The following is a 23,626-nucleotide window of genomic DNA, read 5'->3' as shown; positions in this document are numbered from 1 at the left end:
AGCCCAGCTTTAGAGTTAGAAACTTGGACATAGAAACATTGAAATTAGGTGCAGGAGCAGGCCATTCGGCCCCTCGAGCCTGCACAGACATTCAATAAGATCATGGCTGATCATTCAACCTCTGTACAACCTTTCCTGCTTTCTCTCCATACCTCTTGATCCCTTTGGCCGTAAGGACCATATCTAACTCCCTTTTGAATATATCTAATGAACTGGCCTCAACAACCTTCTGTAGAAGAGAATTCCACAGGTTAGCCACTCTCTGAGTAAAGAAGTTTCTCCTCGTCTCAGTCCTAAATGGCTTACCCCTTATTCTTAGACTGTGACCCCTGGTTCTGGAACTCCCCAGCAATGGGAACATTCTTCCTGCCTCTAACCTGTCCAATCCCATCAGAATTTTATGTTTCTATGAGATCCCCTCTCATTCTTCTAAACTCCAGTGGATACAAGCCCAGTTGATCCATTCTCTCTTCATATGTCAGTCCTGCCATCCTGGGAATCAGTCTGGTGAACCTTCGCTGTACTCCCTCAATAGCAAGAACGTCCTTCCTCAGATTAGGAGACCAAAACTGAACACAATATTCGAGGTGTGGCCTCACCAAGGCTCTGTATAACAGCAGTAAGACCTCCTTGCTCCTATATTCAAATCCTCTAGCTACGATGGCCAATATGCCACTTGCCTTCTTCACCGCCTGCTGTACCTGCATGCCAACCTTCAATGACTGATGTACCATGACACCCAGGTCTCGTTGCACCTCCCGTTTTCCTAATTTGTAGACATTCAGATAATATTCTGTCTTCCTGTTTTTGCCACCGAAGTGGATAACCTCACATTTATCCACATTATACTGCATCTGCCATGCATTTGCTCACTCACCGAACCTGTCCAAGTCACCCTACAGCCTCTTTGCATCCTCCTCACAGCTCACACCGCCACTCAGCTTAGTGTCATCTGCAAACTTGGAGATATTACATTCAATTCCTTCATCTAAATCGTTAATGTATATTGTAAATAGCTGGGGTCCCAGCAGTGAACCCTGCGGCACCCCACTGGTCACTGCCTGCCATTCTGAAAAGGACCCATTTATTCTGACTCTCGGCTTCCTATCTGCCAACCAGTTTTCTATCCACGTCAATACATTACCTCCAATACCATGTGCTTTAATTTTGCACACTAATCTCTTGTGTGGGACCTTGTCAAAAGCCTTTTGAAAGTCCAAATACACCACATCCACTGGTTCTCCCTTGTCCACTCTACGAGTTACATCCTCAAAAAATTCCAGAAGATTTGTCAAGCATGATTTCCCTTTCATAAATCCATGCTGACTTGAATCGATCCTGTCACTGCTTTCCAAATGTGCTGCTATTTCATCTTTAATAATTGATTCCAACATTTCCCCACCACCAATGTCAGGCTAACCGGTCTATAATTCCCTATTTTCTCTCTCCCTCCTTTTTTAAAAAGTGGTGTTACATTAGCTACCTTACAATCCATAGGAACTGATCCAGAGTTAATAGAATGTTGGAAAATGACCACCAATGCATCCATTATTTCTAGGGCCACTTCCTTTAAGTACTCTGGGATGCAGACTATCAGGTCCTGGGGATTTATCGGCCTTCAATCCCATCAATTTCCCGAACACAATTTCCTGACTAATAAGGATTTCCTTCAGTTCCTCCTTTTCGCTCGACCCTCGAACCCCTAGTATTTCCGGAAGGTTATTTGTGTCTTCCTTAGTGAAGACAGATCCAAAGTATTTGTTCAATTGGTCTGCCATTTCTTTGTTCCCCATTATAAATTCCCCTGATTCTGACTGCAAAAGACCTACGTTGGTCTTCACTAATCTTTTTCTCTTCACATATCTATAGAAGCTTTTGCAGTCAGTTTTTATGTTCCCTGCAAGCTTACTCTCATACTCTATTCTCCCCCTCTTAATTAAACCTTTTGGCCTCCTCTGCTGAATTCTAAATTTCTCCCAGTCCTCAGGTTTGCTGCTTTTTCTGGCCAATTTATATGCGTCTTCCTTGGATTTAACACTATCCCTAATTTCCCTTGTTAGCCACGGTTGAGCTACCTGCCCCATTTTATTTTTACTCCAGACAGGGATGTACAATTGTTGAAGTTCATCCATGTGATCTATAAATGTCTGCTATTGCCTATCCACTGTCAACCCTTTAAGTCTCATTTGCCAGTCTATCCTAGCCAGTTGGCTGTTAGTCTGAAATTCTCTGCTTGCTATTGGCTATAAAATGTCAATGTGTTTCAGCCAATCTCAAGATGTTCTCAATTGGCACAAAATGACCACAATGTGGCACCAAATTAGCAATTTCACTCAAAGCCCACAAGGATGGCTGTTAAGGGAGTTATAAATCATTTTGGTCATTAGAGAGTTTCATCCTTTATGTTACATGCTATGCTTACTTTGGCAGTGGTTTTTGGAGCAATGTGGAGGAAGATTCATCTCATGGCTAACTGATATGGTAGTACTCGATAGGGAGTGTGGATGGATTTTGACTCCGTATTCAGCACATGGATGTGCACACAGATATGGTAACAGAAGCATGCATATAGACACGCATGCATGTGCATACATATGTGGATGCATGGAACATGATGTATGAATATCCGTGTGCTTGCACAAAGAATATAAGAAATAGGAGCATGAGTAGGTCATTCAGCCCCTCGAGCCTGCTCTTCCATTCAATATCATGGCTGATCTACTACCTCAACTCCACCTTCCTGCATCATCCCCATATCCCTTGATTTCCTTAGTATCCAAAAATCTATTGATCTCTGTCCTGAATATACATAATGACTGAGCATCCCCAGAACTGAGGGGCAGAGAATTCCAACAATTCACAATGTTTTGGGCGAAGAAACCCCTTATTCTGAGACAGTGACCCCTAGTTCTAGAATCCCCAGCCAGGGGAAACATTGTCCCAGCATCAACCCTATAAAGCCCCTTAAAACTTTTGTATGTTTCTATAATATGGAGCTCCACTTACTGGACTACTGTGGTAATGCAACTACTGATGTACAACAATAAAGTCACATGATGTATTGAAGCCATCTTGTAGACTGTGTGTGTTTGTGATATCATAAAGAATATATCACATTGGCGACATAGAATAGGATTTCTGGATATCCTAGCTGAAATTTTTGTTGATGAATGATACAGCCAACAAGAGAGCGACTTTGAGAGGTTCTCTGTCTTACAGCACAGCTAAAAATCCAAGGTAAATTACAAGCACACTTAGCTGAAATGTCAGAGGCCAGATGGCCACGCCGATGGGAATAATAGGGCGCTTGGGTGAGTTCCGTCATGACTGAGGGACTTTTGGAGCATATGTGGAGCGGCCAGAAATGTTTTTCACCGCAAATAGTGTCATCGAAGTCCCCGATGATGAAAACCGTAACCGAGTGGTGTTAGAAAGAAAATGGGCTATTTTCCTGACTGAATCAGGCCCAGAGGTGTATGAAACCCTGAAAAATGTGCTTCCCATCAAGCTGAAGGACACGCCACTGACAGAGATTGCACTACAGTCCTGAGCCCCTGAAAATTTCTGAAAGTTAATGTTTTGGAAAACAAAATCAATTAACTGACGAGAGTATCAGTGAGTACACTGTAGCTTTAAAAAAGCTATCCATTTACTGTTATTTTGGAAACTTTCAGGACCGAGCACTGTGACCTCTTTGTTTGTGGGATGAAAAATGAAGCAATCTGAAGAAAGTTGTTGACAACCCCTAACTTGACTTTTGATTTAGCTTGTCAGATAACTATGTCAATGAATATGACCGACCAATACTCCCGAGAATTTCGCATCATTTCCAGTCGTCAGACAACAGAGGTGAATCGCCTGCAGGTTAAAAGTAAAAGGCAGTTGGGTCCCAAGGTCTCAGAAACTGGACTAGGTAACAGTAAATTGAAGTCGTGCTCTCGGTGCCTGGGATAACACATTGCTCAAAGCTGTCCATATGTGAAGGCAGAGTGTTTCTGCTGCAAGAAAATAGGGCATCTTGTGAAGGCATGTCGGCTGAAGAGTAAACCTATGTTCAACACTATAAATAGAAATCACCAGAGACTACATAGTATTGAAGAGAAGCGATAAGGCGAGGAGGTTCTGGAGATACACATCATCAGGAGCACAAGGGTACACAATGACGATTCTTGAAGTATTGTCATCCAAGTAGATGTTGCAGGAACGAGAACACCCTTGGAAATCGACACTGGTGCATCAGTGAGCATAGTATCGGAATCATTATAACTCAACAAGTTGAGTGATTTTCCACTGGAAAAGTTGGAGAGAGAGCTGCTAAGTACGCAGGAAAGCAAATCCCTGTGGTAAGACGTATCACCGTACCGGTGAAATAAAAGGATCAGTTTCAGAGATTGCCTCTCTTAGTAGTGTCAGGAGACAAGCCTGCCTTAATAGGTAGAAATTGGTTGGGATCACTGAAGCTGGATTGGAATGAGATTTTTTGTGTTGAAACGAGATTCGCAGCGAAGGATGATGTCATCAGTTTCCAAAGATGTTCCGCAAAACAGGCAATCCGATCCAAGGCTTCAAGGCGAGTGTCAGAGTACAGAAGGACGCTAAACCTGTTTAATGCAAGCCACGTCCCGTACCATACGCATTCAAGGAGAAAGTTGTGCAAGAACTCAAGACTAGAAACTGAGAACATTATCTTTAAGGTAGATCTAAGTAATTGGACTACACCCATTGTTGTTGTGTGAAAGTCAGATGGTAATGCTGATGCTATGTCCAGGTTGCCATCCCCATCACAAGTTACACCCAATAGGGAAGAAGGGTTCTATTTTTCATACATTGATGAACTACCAGTCACAGCTGAAGAGATTGGTAGACAACCAAATGTTACCCCAGTTATGTTAAAGGTGTATGATTACATAGCAAATGGCTGCCAAAACTAGGTATCAGAGGAAGATATTCATCCATACTTCATTTGTGGATAAAAATTGTATCATGTGGGGTGCAAGAGTAGTTATTCCAAATAAGTTCAGGTCCAAATTGTTAGGAGATCTTCATGACCAGCACCTGAGAATGTATTTAACCAAGACTTTTGCACGCAGTTACTTATGGTGGCCAGGTCTAGATAAAGATAGTCAGTGTACAATGTTAAGCAAGAAACCACCATCAGTACCATTACAGCCATGGAAATGGCCTCCCAGGGTGTGACAAAGGTTACATGTAAATCTTGCTGAGCTATAAATACAACAATTGTTCATTGTGATTGATGGCCATTCAAAGTGGGGAGAGGTGTTTCCAATGCGCAAAATAACAAGTAAAACACGAGATAATTTGCAAAGATTGTTTTCTTCATATGGCCTCCAGGAGAAATTGTGTCTGATAATGGGCCACAATTTTGTTCTGAAGAATTTGCACAGTTCACAGTGTGAAACATACCAAGGTTCCACCATACCACCCTGCTTCAAATGGTGCAGCAGAGCGCACAGTACAAATTGTAAAATGTGCCCTCATCAAGCAAATGTTAGATCCAAATCCAAAGAAACGGTAGTTATCGTTGGACCACAAACTAGCAAATTTTCTAATTACTTATCGCAATACTCCTTATACAACCACTGGTAGAACACCAGCAGAGTTGTTTCTCAAACGACAGCCACAAACCAGGTTCTGGTTGTTAAAGCCAAACTTAACACAGTCAGTTGAAGAGAAATAATTAAGACACAATAAGAATGATGACAGAAGTAGAGTAAGAGAGAGAAGTGTACAATTGAATCAGAAGGTTAGAGTGAAGAACCATCATCATAAATGGTTAAAGTGGTTACCAGGAAGAGTAGTGAAGATATGTGGCCCTCGCACATATTTGGTCAAGATGTTTGATCATGGACAGGTTAGGTTTGTTCACATTGATCATATTTTACCTACAGATGTGGAAGGAGTTGAAAGTTGGAATGATTCAATTTATTCTGATGAGTCAGATAGCCTTGTTACAAGTAGAGTACCAGTAGCAAATCCTACATCAGATGTACTAGAAACAAGTCCAAGAAAAAGTCAGAATTTAAGTCCGAGTCAGAGTCAGACAGTCAAACAGTCTGAAGTTGTAGAGAGTCAAAATGTAGATCAAGGGTTGCCCTTGGAGAAGAATTCTCCTCAGGGTCAGCCGAGAATTAATCTAAGTTCAACACCAAGTTTGGAAAGTTTTGTTCAAGAGTGAAGGTATCCTCTTCGAAGCAGAAAACCAGTGGTTTGTAAATATGGCAAAATAAGTCCATTTCTTTTGGTGTGTATAACCATGCAAGATATGTATGATGATTATTTTGTTATGACTACTTCTTCATTAAGGAGGGAGAAGTGTAATACAGAGATCCATCTAGTGGACTATTGTGGTAATGCAACTACTGATGTATAACAATAAAGTCACATGATGTATTGGAGTCATCTTGTAGAATGTGTGTGTTAGTGATGCGGTAAAGAATATATCACAGTTTCAATGAGATCACCTTTCATTCTTCTAAGCTCTAGAGAATATAGGCCTAGTTTACGCAATCTCTCCTCAATGGACAATCCCCCCCCCCCCATCCAGGAATCAGTCTAGTGAACCTTCGTTGCACTCCTTCTAAGGCAAGAATATCCTTCCCACAGGTAAGGAAACAAACTGTACATAGTACTCCAAGTGCGGTCTCACCAAAGTCCTATATAATTGAAACAGGACTTCTTTACTCTTATACTCCAATCCTTTTGCAATAAAGGCTAACATACCATTTGTTTTCCCAATTGCTTGCTGTACCTGCAAGTTAACTTTCTGTGATCCGTTTACAAGGGCAATTCCTGATCTCTCAACTTGGAAAAAAAAAATCTGCTTTTCTATTTTTCCTACCAAAGTGGATAACTTCACATTTCTCCCCATTATATTCCATCTGCCATCTTCTTGCCCACTCACTTAAGCTGTCTACATACCTTTGCAACCTCTTTGCATCCTCCTCACAACTTACTTTCCCACCTAGCTTTGTATCATCAGCAAACTTGGATACATTACATCCAGTCCCCTCATCTATGTCTTTGATATAGATTGTAAATCGGCCCAAGCACTAAATCCTTGCAGTACCCCACTAGTTACAGTCTGTCAACCCAAAATGGTCTGTTTATTCCGACTCTGTTTTCTGTCTGTTAATCAATCCATGCTAATTTTTACTCCCAATCCCCATGAGCCCTAATTTTGAGTAATAACCTTTTGTGTGGCACTTTATCAAATGCTTTTTGAAAATCCAAATACACTACATCCACTGGTTCCGCTTTAACTATCCTGCCAGGTACAACCTCAAAAAACCCTAACAGATTTGTTAAACACGATTACCCTTTCATAAAATCGGTATTGACCCTGCCCAATCATATTAGCATTTTCTAAGTGCCCTGTTACCACATCCCAAATAATAGATTCTAGCATTTTCACTACTACTGATGTCAGGCTAACTGATCTATAGCTCCCTGCTTTCTCTTCCTTTGTCATCAATTTCTTGGTTGTACATTTTGGTAGGAAGAATAGGGAGGTCACTTATTACTTGGAGGGTGCGAGTTTAGGTGGGGTGGAGGAACAAAGGGATCTCGGAGTAGATAAGAACATAAGAAATAGGAGCAGGAGTAACATAGAAACATAGAAACATAGAAAATAGGTGCAGGAGCAGGCCATTCAGCCCTTCTAGCCTGCACCGCCATTCAATGAGTTCATGGCTGAACATGAAACTTCAGTACCCCCTTCCTGCTTTCTCGCCATAACCCTTGATCCCCCGAGTAGTAAGGACTTCATCTAACTCCCTTTTGAATATATTTAGTGAATTGGCCTCAACTACTTTCTGTGGTAGAGAATTCCACAGGTTCACCACTCTCTGGGTGAAGAAGTTTCTCCTCATCTCGGTCCTAAATGGCTTACCCCTTATCCTCAGACTGTGACCCCTGGTTCTGGACTTCCCCAACATTGGGAACATTCTTTCTGCATCTAACCTGTCTAAACCCGTCAGAATTTTAAACGTTTCTATGAGGTCCCCTCTCATTCTTCTGAACTCCAGTGAATACAAGCAGCAGTTGATCCAATCTTTCTTGATAGGTCAGTCCCGCCATCCCGGGAATCAGTCTGGTGAACCTTCGCTGCACTCCCTCAATAGCAAGAATGTCCTTCCTCAAGTTAGGAGACCAAAACTGTACACAATACTCCAGGTGTGGCCTCACCAAGGCCCTGTACAACTGTAGCAACACCTCCCTGCCCCTGTATTCAAATCCCCTCGCTATGAAGGCCAACATGCCATTTGCTTTCTTAACCGCCTGCTGTACCTGCATGCCAACCTTCAATGACTGATGCACCATGACACCCAGGTCTCGTTGCACCTTCCCTTTTCCTAATCTGTCACTATTCAGATAATAGTCTGTCTCTCTGTTTTTACCACCAAAGTGGATAACCTCACATTTATCCACATTATACTTCATCTGCCATGCATTTGCCCACTCACCTAACCTATCCAAGTCACTCTGCAGCCTCATAGCATCCTCCTCGCAGCTCACACTGCCACCCAACTTAGTATCATCCGCAAATTTGGAGATACTGCATTTAATCCCCTCGTCTAAATCATTAATGTACAATGTAAACAGCTGGGGCCCCAGCACAGAACCTTGCGGCACTCCACTAGTCACTGCCTGCCATTCTGAAAAGTACCCGTTTACTCCTACTCTTTGCTTCCTGTCTGACAACCAGTTCTCAATCCACGTCAGCACACTACCCCCAATCCCATGTGCTTTAACTTTGCACATTAATCTCTTGTGTGGGACCTTGTCGAAAGCCTTCTGAAAGTCCAAATATACCACATCAACTGGTTCTCCTTTGTCCACTTTACTGGAAACATCCTCAAAAAATTCCAGAAGATTTGTCAAGCATGATTTCCCTTTCACAAATCCATGCTGACTTGGACCTATCATGTCACCATTTTCCAGATGCACTGCTATGACATCCTTAATAATTGATTCCATCATTTTACCCACTACTGAGGTCAGGCTGACCGGTCTATAATTCCCTGTTTTCTCTCTCCCTCCTTTTTTAAAAAGTGGGGTTACATTGGCTACCCTCCACTCCATAGGAACTGATCCAGAGTCAATGGAATGTTGGAAAATGACTGTCAATGCATCCGCTATTTCCAAGGCCACCTCCTTAAGTACTCTAGGATGCAGTCCATCAGGCCCTGGGGATTTATCGGCCTTCAATCCCATCAATTTCCCCAACACAATTTCCCGACTAATAAAGATTTCCCTCAGTTCCCCCTCCTTACTAGACCCTCTGACCCCTTTTATATCCGGAAGGTTGTTTGTATCCTCCTTAGTGAATACCGAACCAAAGTACTTGTTCAATTGGTCTGCCATTTCTTTGTTCCCCGTTATGACTTCCCCTGATTCTGACTGCAGGGGACCTACGTTTGTCTTCACCAACCTTTTTCTCTTTACATACCTATAGAAACTTTTGCAATCCGCCTTAATGTTCCCTGCAAGCTTCTTCTCGTACTCCATTTTCCCTGTCCTAATCAAACCCTTTGTCCTCCTCTGCTGAGGCCCCTCGAGCCTGCTCTGCCATTTAATACGATCATGGCTGATCCGATCATGGGCTCAGGTTCACTTCCCTGCCCGCTCTCCATAACCCCTTATTCCCTTATTGTTTAAGAAACTATGTATTTATGTCTTAAATTTATTCAATGTCCCATCTTCCACAGCTATGAGACAGAAAATTTCACAGATCCACAACCCTCAGAAGAAATTTCAGTTTTAAATGGGCGGCCCCTTATTCCAAGATTATGCCCTCTAGTTCTAGTCTCCCCCATCAGTGAAAACATCCTCTCTGCATCCACCTCGTCAAGCCCCTCATAATCTTATACGTTTCGATAAGATCACCTCTCATTCTTCTGAATTCCAATGAGTAGAGGCCCACCCTACTTAACCTTTCCTCATAAGTCAACCCCCTCATCTCTGGAATCAACCTAGGGAACTTTCTCTGAACTGCCTCCAAAGCAAGTATATCGTTTCGTAAATATGGAAACCAAAACTGCACGCAGTATTCCTGGTGTGGCCTCACCAATACCCTGTACAACTGTAGCAAGACTTCCCTGCTTTTATACTCCATCCCATTGCAATAAAGACCAAGATTCCATTGGCCTTCCTGATCACTTGTTGTACCTGCATACTATCCTTTTGTGTTTCATGCATAAGTACCCCCAGGTCCCGCTGTACTGCAGCACTTTGCAAACTTTCTCCATTTAAATAATAACTTGCTCTTTGATTTTTTTTCTGCCAAAGTGCATGACCTCACACTTTCCAACATTATACTCCATCTGCCAAATTTTTGCCCACTCACTTAGCCTGTCTATGTCTTTTTGCAGGAAAAGTACACAAATCATAAAAGTTGCGACACCGGTTAGCAAGGCCATTAAAAAAAGCAAACCAAGCACTAGGATTTATTTCTAAAGGTATAGAATTGAAAAGTAGGGAAGTCATGTTCAACCTTCATCGAACCTTGATTAGACCACACTTAGCATTTTGCATACAGTTCTGGTCGCCATATTATAAAAAGGATATAGAGACACTGGAGAGGGTGCAGAGAAGAGTTACAAAAATGATACCAGAAATGTGAGGGTATACTTATCAGGAAAGGATGAACAGGCTGGGTCTCTTCTCTTGAAAAAAGAATGCTCAGGTGTGACCTAACAGAGGTCTTTAAAAAGAGAGAATATTTCCACTTGTAGGGAAGAGCATACCTAGAGGCCATCAATATAAGACAGTCACCAAGAAATACAAAAGGGAATTCAGAAGAAACTTCTTTACCCAAAGAGAGATGAGAATGTGGAATTCGCTACTACAGGGAGTGGTTGAAGCGAATAGTACAGATGCATTTATGGGGAGGCTAGACAGGCATATGAGACAAATGGGAAAAGAGGGTTATGCTGATAGATTTAGACATGGAAAGACAGGAGGAGGCTCGAGTGGAGCACAAACGCCGGCATGGACTGGTTGTGCCGAATGGCTTGTTTCTGTCCTGTATATCCGATGTAATCCTTTGCTGATTTCTAAAATCCTCCCAATATTTTTAGCAACATTATAAGCCTCTTGCTTTAATCTAATACTATCTTTAACTTCTCGTTAGTCATAGTTGGACCATTTTTCCCCGTGGAGGGTGTTTATTCCTTCAGGGAATGTATATTGGTTGCAAATTATCAATTATGTTTTTAAATGTTTGCCACTGTTCATTTACAGTCATATCTTTTAAACTAGTTTCACAATCTGCCTTCTTACCCAACTCACTCTTCATACCTACGTAGTTTGCTTTGTTCAGATTTAAGACCCTGGCTTCGAACTTAACTAAATCACTCTCAGACCCAATATAAAATTCTATCATGTTATGATCACTCTTCCACAGAGACTTCTTTACCACAAGGTTATTAATTAACCCTTTCTCATTGCTCTCTAAAATAGCCTCATTTGATAGATCTAAAAACATCAGGAGGAAAATGTTGGCAAATAAATTGCACTAACCCTTGTGATTGAGGTTGTTCTCACAATTGTCCTCCGTTGCTTTTTTGGTTTACCCAGATCATATTCATCATCATCCATATCCTGAAAAAAAGTGAAAACAAAATATACCTTGTGTTTTCAAAGACACAGCCCACCAGAGATATTTCTTAGCAAGCACCACCACACTTTCCCCTTTCAACGGCATCACCGCCAGCCTGTCTCCATTCCAGCTTGGATAAGGAAAGAGAACACATTCAGGCTGTTCGCACACATTGATGGCATCCAGGCATCCATTTTAAAATACATTTAACATATATATATTATATAACATGCAGTAAAACTCTATCCCAACATTTATATTCTCCATATTATGGTCATTTATTCACTCATTTTCTGATTAATTTTGTGCTTATAACAGGGTTATAGTGAAAAGCGAGGGAGTGGAACTAACTGGATAGCTTTTTCAAAGAGCCATCACAGGCACATTGGGCCAAATGGTCGCCTTCTGTGCTGTAAATTTCTATTATTTTATGATTAAGGTGAGGAATAGCAGCACTGTGAACAGAACAAATTACCTACTTTTGTTCTTTCCGTTAGCCTCAAGTGCTCCCTGGATAGGTACAGTGCAGCAGGATGCATTGTAATGCTCCCTCCATTCTGCACCAAGTATAGATGGTCATGCAACATGCTTGTAAAGCTTTATAGCTTTGATGGCAGCTTTAGTAATAAGGATCATCTTTGCCCGAGAAATGGGTGGCTCGAGTTCCATCAAAGAAAAGAGCTCGTCGTTAAAGGCGTTGATGGCATCCTTGGTGCCGGTGTCCGGGTGTCGCCGTGCTGTCCTCTGTTGGCGGTCGGGTGCGCTGTTCGCGGCTCCGCTCGGGCTCGGGCTTGGGGCCAATCCCTCTCCCTGTGGCTGGGCTCCCGCTCGGCCAGTGTGAAAATTTCCCATTTTTCAAAGGAGGATACCTTCCAGTCAGCATTGATTCTTTGCACATGTTTCACCCACTTTTTTTAAAAAAAAACCTCTTTACTTGGGTAACGGTTATTTTCAGCATTAGTATGGAAACAGAAAATATACCGCATGGTCCCTCTGAGTGAGTGTGCCTATTTAGTGGGTAGCTGTGCTGTGCAGTGGATCTGTTCCTACTTGGTCGAGACAACCTTGCACTCATTGCGTCCATAACCCTTAAATCCCAGCAGAGAGGAGACTTCCAGTCTATCAGTCTGGGCTAGATTTGAACTTAGGGTCCTTGGGTTGAAAGGTTTGTATGCCAAGCCAAGTCCCATTATTTCCTAGATCAGCATATCAGATCACCAAAGCACTGTGGTACCAAACCTTGTATCATTCTAACAGTTTCACAATTGAACAATCAGAAACACGAGATACGAACAACCTACTTAAAACAGTCAAGTTCTGTAATGTCAAGATCCTCACGCTCTCTCAAATCCCTCCATGTACACATCCACACTCCTCTGTGATCTCCTTAGGCCATGTGTCCCTACACACGCTCTCCACTCCTCCCAACACCATTTTACTCGTTATTCCTGGCTCTCCGCTCTTTTCCTAACTCCCTTCTGTTCTCGAGGCCCCCTTCCTCCCTGCTTTCAAATGCCTGTTACAAACACTTCTCTTCAACTGGGCTTTCATCTTACCTAGCACATTAACTTTGTTTCTCTCTCCACAGATGCTGCCTGATCTGCTGAGTATTTCCAGCATTCTTTGTTTTTATTTCAGATTTCCAGCATCCGCAGTATTTTGCTTTTCTAAGTTGCTTGCTGTTGTACGTGGAGCAAACTGAAAAAGGTTGCAAGTGGTGCTTCACCTGTCTTTGAGATCATGTCAAAGACTGATATTACTGTGAGAAGAATCCAATGCAGGAATATCCAATTGCTTGACATAAAGATGTCACAACACTGGACAAAGTACCAATTCCAATACTGCCGACCATAGAGCCCAAAGTTACTACCCACCTGGTGCTGAACTAGACAGTGCAGTCTGGTCATTTCTAAACTGTATAAATAAACATCAGAAGTCTGTTTTTTATTTTAAATGGACAGCCTCTTTTGCACTTTTCTCGTCTCTTATGACACACAGGACCCGAGCAAAGATTTCCAATTCACTCTCATCAGCAGAAAAGAAAACACAATGGGCTGAATATACTACACATACCTTCAGTTCTAGAGGCAATTGACTATGTATGATCCTAATATCCTGTCCAGCTCCTACCCTGCCCCGTTCCAACGTAGCTCCTACCGTCATGCCAGTAACTTGCCCTTATTCAGCACACCCCAACCCAGCTCCAGCCTGCCACAACCCACACCTGCTACTCCACTGCCATGCCACGACAATGCTCTACTCGGATACTGATATGCCATATTTATACCCAATTTCTATTCTGCCATGGCCCTAACCAGTACCTAACCCCGCCATGCCCTTAACCAGCACCTAACCCCGCCATAATCTCTAAACAGCATCTACCCTACCATGCCCCTAAACAGCATCAACCCTGCCATGCTCCTAACCAGCATCGAACCCCGCCATGCCCATAACCAGCACCTACCCTGTCCTACCCCTAACCAGCACCTACCCTGTCCTACCCCTAACCAGCACCGACCCTGCCATGCCCCTAATCAGCACCTACTCTGCCATGCCCCTAACCAGCACCGACCCTGCCATGCCCCGAACCAGCACCGATCCTGCCATGCCCCTAACCAGCACCGACCCTGCCATGCCCCTAACCAGCACCGACCCTGCCATGCCCCTAACCAGCACAGACCCTGCCATGCCCCTAACCAGCACAGACCCCTGCCATGCCCCTAACCAGCACAGACCCCTGCCATGCCCCTAACCAGCACATACCTTGCCATGCCCCTAACCAGCACAGACCCTGCCATGCCCCTAACCAGCACAGACCCTGCCATGCCCCTAACCAGCACAGACCCCTGCCATGCCCCTAACCAGCACAGACCCCTGCCATGCCCCTAACCAGCACAGACCCCTGCCATGCCGCTAACCAGCACAGACCCTGCCATGCCGCTAACCAGCACAGACCCTGCCATGCCCCTAACCAGCACAGACCCTGCCATGCTCCAAACCAGCACAGACCCTGCCATGCCCCTAACCATCAGAAACATCTGTGACCATTTCCAGTGTTACATACTTGTCCTTGGACTGCATCATCACTGGCTTCCTGCTCAGAAGAAAAACTTTCATACTCTTCCTCCGAGTAATTATCTGTGAAAATAACAGAAAGATGACTTCAAATTATAAATTTATTTCTCGCGCATTACACAACAGAGCCTGCGATGCGAGAAGCATCACAGCCTAATAAATGAAGCTCTTCATGGAATATCTGTGGTTTAAGCCAAGTAGAAATTGTGCATGGTAAAAATGACATGGATAGTCAGGGATTTCCTAGGATTTTATTAAATTCTAAAAATGATGCTCATGCAGGGAGATAGTTTTAATGCTTTAACAGCCCCACATTTAATTTCTAAAATGTCTCAAAACAGTTCTCAGAGGGTTGCAGAACTAGAGATAGTAAGCGATGAGACCATGAAGGGATTTGAACACAAGAGAATGTTAAATTGGAGCCAATGTAGATCAATGAGCATGGGGTGATGGGTGAATGGGACTGGATACGGGTTAAGAAATGGGCAAAAGATTTTTGGATGAGCTGAAGTTTATGGAGGGTGAAAAATGGGAGGCTGGCCTGGAGAGCACTGGAATAGTCATGTCTGGAGGTGACTAAAGTATTGATGAGGGTTTTGGCAGCAGATGTTCTGAGGCAGGTGTGGAGATGGGCGATGTTAGAGGTAGAAGTCAGCTCAGGTCGAATAGGACACCGAGGTTGCAAACAGTTTGGTTTAAGCCTGAGACAGTGGCTGGCGGGTAGTCAGCTAGCATAGGGACCAGGAATGGAAGTTGGATGGTCAGCAGTTTAGTGGGAATGGATTTAAGGGAGCACAAGGTGGGTCAAATGGACACGATCAGCTCGGAGAAGGCACGGGGACGATACAGAGGAGAAATGAGAAAAATGACATGCACTCAGGGCTCGGGCAGGGAGAACCCTGCGGGAGGTTTAGCTTGATGAGCAAGAGGAAGTGGGGCTGCAGTAGAAGCAGATGAACAGATGGTCTCAATCGTAGTGACAAAGAGTTCCTCGTGCTTCTTGTTGTAGGTGAGGGTAGAGGGGAAATGGGAAAGCTTTATGCAGATCAGTATTTTTTTAGATACTGAGAGACTAAGCAACTCGAACACCTCCGTCCCTTGCAATGGTGTGCAATGTTGCAACTCAATTCTAGAAGTAAAGTGGCAGATTTGTGAAACTGAACTGCGAGGAAGTGCCCAGCAGCACAATTTATAGACACTGCCGTTCGAAACTCGGGCTGTGTCTGGAGAGCATTTTGAGCTGTGTAATATTGGAGAGAGGCACTGGTGGTTCCAGGCAGATCACTGATAGTGGTTGTGGTGGGTATAATTTGAAATGATGGATCTAAAGGACCTCCACAAGAATCCCGTAGCACAACACTGAAGAGCTTGTGTGTGATTTTCTTTGCAGTGAATTGGTGCCAAAACACTAATAAACCCAGTGTACCTTTCTAAACTAAGACAGCATCTATTGTTTGTACACCTTAATATACAACTCAATCGAATATCAGTACTGATTAATGGGGTGAAGGCAATTTCTTTTTCAAAAACACATTTTCTTACAATATAACTCGTGATGCAATCCCACCTGTCGATTTTATTTTCTGACTAGGCTGCATTGCACTGTCCTCGTGGTCAATTGGCTGGCTGGACAGTGCAAAGATCCAGATTTCAGCCACTTTTACTGCGGCTTGCTTGAGGTTACTGAACAGAGTGAGGATCTGGCCACCTTCTGTTGGGTGCTGCATCACCTGCATTACAGAATGGGAGCACAAATAAGCATACTTACTACTTGTAAATGTACTGTTGTCTGTGTTTTCGTGATGTTGGTCAAGGGATAAATATTGGCCAGGATTCTGGGGGAACTCCCCTGCTCCTCTTCAAAATAGTGCCATGGGACCTTTTACATTCACATTTAACAATTCACACTTAATTTCCATGGTTTTTGACCTTGTGATATCCATCACCAGTCAATGTGTTAGTAGACACGAGGGTAATTTTGACTGTGTGTGACAGTGTAAAATGAGTGATAGTGAATCGGCAGCCCATTTTACATCTCGTGTGTTTTATTTCCATTGAAGTCAGTCAATGGAAATAAAAATTGGGAGAGATGTAAAAGGGGCTGCCGATTTGCTATCGCTTATTTTATACTATCGCACAAAGTCAAAATTACGCCCACTACCTCAGACCAGAACAGTAACAAAAGCTGCCCCGGTTTGGTTCTTTTGCCCTGTCTCACCTCAGCCATATTGATGGAACCCACCGCCAGAGTCTTGTATCCCAGGATTGTCCGGTTCTTGTACCGCTTTCGTCGCTGAAGCATGATTTGCAGTTTGTTGCCTTCTCTTTTGAGGAAATGAGGGTACTGTTGGAAAAAAATAGCCATACATTACAGAGCAGCATCAAGGTGAATTGGCCCTCCGACTGGTAATTCCTGCTAAAGTTAATTGTGCAGAGAGAAAACATGAAGGTTGGTAAACACAGAAAATAGGTGCAGGAGTAGGCCATTCGGCCCTTCGAGCCTGCACCACCATTCAATAAGATCATGGCTGATCATTCACCTCAGTACCCCTTTCCTGCTTTCTCTCTAAACCCCTTGATTCCTTCAGCAGTAAGGGCTATATCTAATTCCCTCTTGAATATATCGAATGAACTGGCATCAACAACTCTCTGCGGTAGAGAATTCCACAGGTTAACAACTCTCTGAGTGAAGAAGTTTCTCCTCATCTCAGTCCGAAATGGCTTAACCCTTATCCTTAGACTATGTCCTCTGGTTCTAGACGTCTCCAACATTGGGAACATTCATCCTGCATCTAACCTGTCCAGTCCCTTCAGAATTTTATATGTTTCTATGAGATCGCCTCTCATCCTTCTAAACTCCAGTGAATATAGGCCGAGTCAATCCAGTCTCTCCTCATATGCCATTCCGGGAATCAGTCTGGTGAACCTTTGCTGCACTCCCTCAACAGCAAGAACGTCTTTCCTCAGATTAGGAGACCAAAACTGAACACAATATTCCAGGTGAAGACTCACCAAGGCCCTGTACAACTGCAGTAAGACCTCCCTGCTCTTATACTCAAATCCCCTAGCTATGAAGGCCAACATACCATTTGCCTTCTTCACCACCTGCTGTACCTGCATGCCAACCTTCAATGGTTGATGTACCATGACACCCACGTCGCGTTGCACCTCCCCTTTTCCTAATCTGCCACCATTCAGATAATATTCTGCCTTTGTGTTTTTGCCCCCAAAGTGGATAACCTCACATTTATCCACATTATACTGCATCTGCCATGCGTTTGCCCACTCACCGAACTTGTCTAAGTCACCCTGCAGCCTCTTAGCGTCCTCCTCACAGCTCACACTGCCACCCAGCATAGTGTCATCTGCAAACTTGGAGATATTACACTCAATTCCTTCATCTAAATCATTAATGTATATTGTAAATAGCTGGGGTCCCAGCACTGAGCCCTGCAGCACTCCACTAGTCACTGCCTGCCATTCTGAAAAGGACCCGTTTATCCCAATCTCTGCTTCCTGTCTGCCAACCAGTTCTCTATCCACATCAATACATTACCCCCAATACCATGTGCTTTAATTTTGCACACTAATCTCTTGTGTGGGACCTTGTCAAAAGCCTTTTGAAAGTCCAAAATACACCACATCCACTGGTTCTCCCTCGTCAACTCTACTAGTTACATCCTCAAAAAATTTCAGAAGATTTGTCAAGCATGATTTCCCTTTCATAAATCCATGCTGACTTGGACCGATCCGGTCACTGCTTTCCAAATGTGCTGCTATTTCATCTTTAATAATTGATTCCAACATTTTCCCCACTACTGATGTCAGGCTAACCGGTCTATAATTACCCATTTTCTCTCTCCCTCCCTTTTTAAAAAGTGATGTTACATTAACATAAGAACATAAGAATTAGGAACAGGAGTAGGCCATATAGCCCCTCAAGCCTGCTCCGCCATTCAACAAGATCATGGCTGATCTGGCCGTGGACTCAGCTCCACTTACCCTCCCGCTCCCCGTAACCCTGAATTCCCTTATTGGTTAAAAATCTATCTATCTGTGATTTGAATACATTCAATGAGCTAGCCTCAACTGCTTCCTTGGGCAGAGAATTCCACAGATTCACAACCCTCTGGGAGAAGAAATTCCTTCTCAACTCAGTTTTAAATTGGCTCCCCCGTATTTTGAGGCTGTGCTCCCTAGTTCTAGTCTCCCCGACCAGTGGAAACAACCTCTCTGCCTCTATCGTGTCGATCCCTTTCATTATTTTAAATGTTTCTATAAGATCACCCCTCATCCTTCTGAACTCCAACGAGTAAAGACCCAGTCTACTCAATCTATCATCATAAGGTAACCCCCTCATCTCTGGAATCAGCCTAGTGAATTGTCTCTGTACCCGCTCCAAAGCTAGTATATCCTTCCTTCAGTAAGGTGACCAAAACTGCACGCAGTACTCCAGGTGTGGCCTCACCAATACACTACACAGTTGCAGCAGGACCTCCCTGCTTCTGTACTCCATCCCTCTCGCAATGAAGGCCAACATTCCATTCGCCTTCCTGATTACCTGCTGCACCTGCAAACTAATTTTTTGGGATTCACGCACAAGGACCCCCAGCTCCCTCTGCACCGCAGCATGTTGTAATTTCTCCCCATTCAAATAATATTCCCCTTTACTGTTTTTTTTCCAAGGTGGATGACCTCACATTTTCCGACATTGTATTCCATCTGCCAAACCTTAGTCCATTCGCTTAACCTATCTAAATCTCTTTGCAGCCTCTCTGTGTCCTCTACACAACCCGCTTTCCCACGAATCTTTGTGTCATCTGCAAATTTTGTTACACTACACTCTGTCCCTTCTTCCAGGTCATCTATGTATATTGTAAACAGTTGTGGTCCCAGCACCGATCCCTGTGGCACACCACAAAGCACCGATTTCCAACCCGAAAAGGACACATTTATCCCGACTCTCTGCTTTCTGTTAGCCAGCCAATTCTCTATCCATGCTAATACATTTCCTCTGACTCCGTGTACCTTTATCTTCTGCAGTAGCCTTTTGTGTGGCACCTTATCGAATGCCTTTTGGAAATCTAAATACACCACATCCATCGGTACACCTCTATCCACCATGCTCATTATATTCTCAAAGAATTCCAGTAAATTAGTTAAACATGATTTCCCCTTCATGAATCCATGTTGCGTCTGCTTGATTGCACTATTCCTATCGAGATGTCCCGCTATTTCTTCCTTAATGATAGCTTCAAGCATTTTCCCCGCTACAGATGTTAAACTAACCGGCCTATAGTTACCTGCCTTTTGTCTGCCCCCTTTTTTAAACAGAGGCATTACATTAGCTGCTTTCCAATCTGCTGGTACCTCCCCAGAGTCCTGAGAATTTTGGTAGATTATAACGAATGCATCTGCTATAACTTCCGCCATCTCTTTTAATACCCTGGGATGCAATTCATCCGGACCTGGGGACTTGTCTACCTTGAGTCCCATTAGCCTATCCAGCACTACCTCCCTAGTGATAGTGATTATCTCAAGGTCCTCCCTTCTCACATTCCCGTGACCAGCAATTTTTGGCATGGTTTTTGTGTCTTCCACTGTGAAAACCGAAGCAAAATAATTATTTAAGGTCTCAGCCATTTCCACATTTCCCATTATTAAATCCCCCTTCTCATCTTCTAAGGGACCAACATTTACTTTAGTCACTCTTTTCCGTTTTATATATCGGTAAAAGCTTTTACTATCTGTTTTTATGTTTTGCGCAAGTTTACTTTCGTAATCTAGCTTTCCTTATTGCTTTCTTAGTCATTCTTTGCTATCATTTAAAATTTTGCCAATCTTCTAGTTTCCCACTAACCTTGACCACCTTATACACATTGGTTTTTAATTTGATACTCTCCTTTATTTCCTTGGTTATCCACGGCTGGTTATCCCTTCTCTTACCGCCCTTCTTTTTCACTGGAATATATTTTTGTTGAGCACTATGAAAGAACTCCTTAAAAGTCCTCCACTGTTCCTCAATTGTGCCACCGTTTAGTCTGTGTTTCCAGTCTACTTTAGCCAACTCTGCCCTCATCCCACTGTCGTCCCCTTTGTTTAAGCATAGTACACTCGTTTGAGACACTACTTCCTCACCCTCAATCTGTATTACAAATTCAACCATACTGTGATCACTCATTCCAAGAGGATCTTTTACTAGGAGATCGTTTATTATTCCTGTCTCATTACACAGGACCAGATCTAAGATAGCTTGCTCCCTTGTAGGTTCTGTAACATACTGATCTAAGAAACAATCCCGTATGCATTCTATGAATTCCTCCTCAAGGCTACCCCGTGCGATTTGATTTGACCAATCGATATGTAGGTTAAAATCCCCAATGATACTGCCGTTCCTTTTTCACATGCCTCCATTATTCCCTTGATTACTGCCCGCCCCACCATGAAGTTATTATTTGGGGGCCTATAAACTACGCCCGCCAGTGACTTTTTCCCCTTACTATCTCTAATTTCCACCCACAATGATTCAACATTTTGTTCATTAGAGCCAATATCGTCTCTCACAACTGCCCTGATATCATCCTTTATTAACAGAGTTACCCCACCTCCTTTCCCTTCTTGTCTATCTTTCGGAATTGTCAGATACCCCTGTATGTTTAATTTCCAGTCTTGGCCCCCCTGCAACCACGTTTCTGTGATGGCCACCAAATCATACCCATTTGTAATGATTTGTGCCGTCAACTCATTTACTTTATTTCGAATGCTGCGTGCGTTCAGGTAGAGTGTTTTAATACTAGTTTTTAAACCATGATTTTTGGTTTTGACCCCTCCTGCAGCCCCTTTATGTTCATACATATTGTCCTTCCTATCACCTTGTGGTTTACACTTACCCCAGTGCTACTCTGCTCTGTTGCCTCCTGCCTTTTGCATTCTTTCTTGGGGTCCTGTTCATCTGCGCTCTCACCCACTCTAACTCGCTCAGAGCCCTCTCCTGGGTTCCGAATACTCCTTGCATTGAGGCACCGAGCTTTCATGCTTGCCTTTTTATTACACTTTGACCCATTAGAATTTTGCTGTACAGTTTTTGTTTTTTGCCTTGGGTTTCTCGGCCCTCCACTTTTACTCATCTCTTTTGTGTCTTTTGCTTTTGTCTCCATTTTGTTTCCCTCTGTCTCCCTGCATTGGTTCCCATCCCCCTGCCATATTAGTTTAACTCCTCCCCAACAGCACTAGCAAACACTCCCCCGAGGACTTTGGTTCCGGTCCTGCCCAGGTGCAGACCGTCCGGTTTGTACTGGTCCCACCTCCCCCAGAACCGGTTCCAATGCCCCAGGAATTTGAATACCTCCCTGCTGCACCACTGTTCAAGCCACGTATTCATCTGAGCTATCCTGCGATTCCTACTCTGACTAGCTCGTGGCACTGGTAGCAATCCTGAGATTACTACTTTTGAGGTCCTACGTTTTAATTTAGCTCCTAGCTCCTTAAATACGTCTCGTAGGACCTCATCCCTTTTTTTTTTTTACCTATATCGTTGGTACCAATGTGCACCACAACAACTGGCTGTTCACCCTCCCTTTTCAGAATGTCCTGCACCCGCTCCGAGACATCCTTGACCCTTGCACCAGGGAGGTAACAGTCTCAGTTGCGGCCGCAGAAACGCCTATCTATTCCCCTTACCATTGAATCCCCAATCACTATCGCTCTCCCACTCTTTTTCCTGCCCTTCTGTGCTGCAGAGCCAGCCACGGTGCCATGAACTTGGCTGCTGCTGCCCTCCCCTGATGAGTCATCCCCCTCAACAGTACTCAAAGCGGTGTATCTGTTTTGCAGCTACCCTCGAGTCCATAGGAACTGATCCAGAGTCGATAGACTGTTGGAAAATGATCACCAATGCATCCTCTATTTCTAGGGCCACTTCCTTAAGTACTCTGGGATGCAGACTATCAGGCCCTGGGAATTTATCGGCCTTCAATCCCATCAATTTCCCTAACACAATTTCCCGCCTAATAAGGATTTCCTTCAGTTCCTCCATCTCATTAGACCCTCGGTCCTCTAGTATTTCCGGAAGGTTATTTGTGTCTTCCTTCGTGAAGACAGAACCAAAGTATTTGTTCAACTTGTCTGCCATTTCTTTGTTCTCCATTATAAATTTACCTGAATTCGACTGCAAGGGACCTACGTTTGTCTTCACTAATCTTTTTCTCTTCACATATCTATAGAAGCTTTTGCAGTCAGTTTTTATGTTCCCAGCAAGCTTCCTCTCATACTCTATTTTCCCCCTCCTAATTAAACCCTTTGTCCTCCTCTGCTGAATTCTAAATTTCTCCCAGTCCTCAGGTTTGCTGCTTTTTCTGACCAATTTATATGCCTCTTCCTTAGATTTAACACTATACTTAATTTCTCTTGTTAGCCACAGTTGAGCCACCTTCCCCATTTCATTTTTACTCCAGACAGGGATGTACAATTGTTGAAATTCATCCATGTGATCTTTAAATGTTTGCCATTGTCTATCCACCGTCAATCCTTTAACTATCATTTGCCAGTCTATTCTAGCCAATTCACGTTTCATACCATCAAAGTTATCTTTCCTTAAGTTCAGGACCCTAGACTCTGAATTAACTGTGTCACTCTCCATTTTGATAAAGAATTCTACCATATTATAGTCACTCTTCCTCAAGGGGCCTCGCACAACAAGATTGCTAATTAGTCCTTTCTCATTACACATCACCCAGTCTAGGATGGCCAGCCCTCTAGTTGGTTCCTCAACATATTGGTCTAGAGAACTGTCATGTATCTCACGCTACTGTACATAACTGTATCTTACCATGCTATACATGACTGTAACTAGAGATGACCTGTAACCACAAGCTTACCTTACCACCAGGGGTGCACTTGCAGGAGACACTGGATACCTGTCCCAGACAGGTA

The 23,626-nt window shown here is 43.5% G+C and overlaps 1 protein-coding gene across 8 annotated transcripts in view; it reads right to left on the bottom strand.

The window, feature by feature from the left end:
• pacs2 (phosphofurin acidic cluster sorting protein 2) overlaps positions 1-23,626 on the bottom strand; it is a 353,460-nt gene that overhangs the window by 103,773 nt on the left and 226,061 nt on the right. For 7 of the 8 annotated variants that reach the window (XM_070878838.1, XM_070878841.1, XM_070878842.1 and 4 more), the window contains exons 4-7: positions 16,914-17,039; positions 16,263-16,425; positions 14,685-14,758; positions 11,542-11,622 (exon numbers count right to left, since the gene is read on the bottom strand). In XM_070878838.1, coding sequence (XP_070734939.1) covers positions 11,542-11,622; positions 14,685-14,758; positions 16,263-16,425; positions 16,914-17,039 — 444 coding nt within the window. The remainder of the gene's footprint in view (positions 1-11,541; positions 11,623-14,684; positions 14,759-16,262; positions 16,426-16,913; positions 17,040-23,626) is intronic. The other variant, XM_070878840.1, reaches the window with a different exon arrangement.

The sequence above is a fragment of the Pristiophorus japonicus genome, chromosome 4 (assembly GCF_044704955.1).
Source record: "Pristiophorus japonicus isolate sPriJap1 chromosome 4, sPriJap1.hap1, whole genome shotgun sequence".
Classification (NCBI taxonomy): Eukaryota; Metazoa; Chordata; class Chondrichthyes; family Pristiophoridae; genus Pristiophorus; species Pristiophorus japonicus.
The sequence above is the reverse complement of the archived record's forward strand: the minus strand, read 5'-3'. Positions and strand labels throughout refer to the sequence as shown.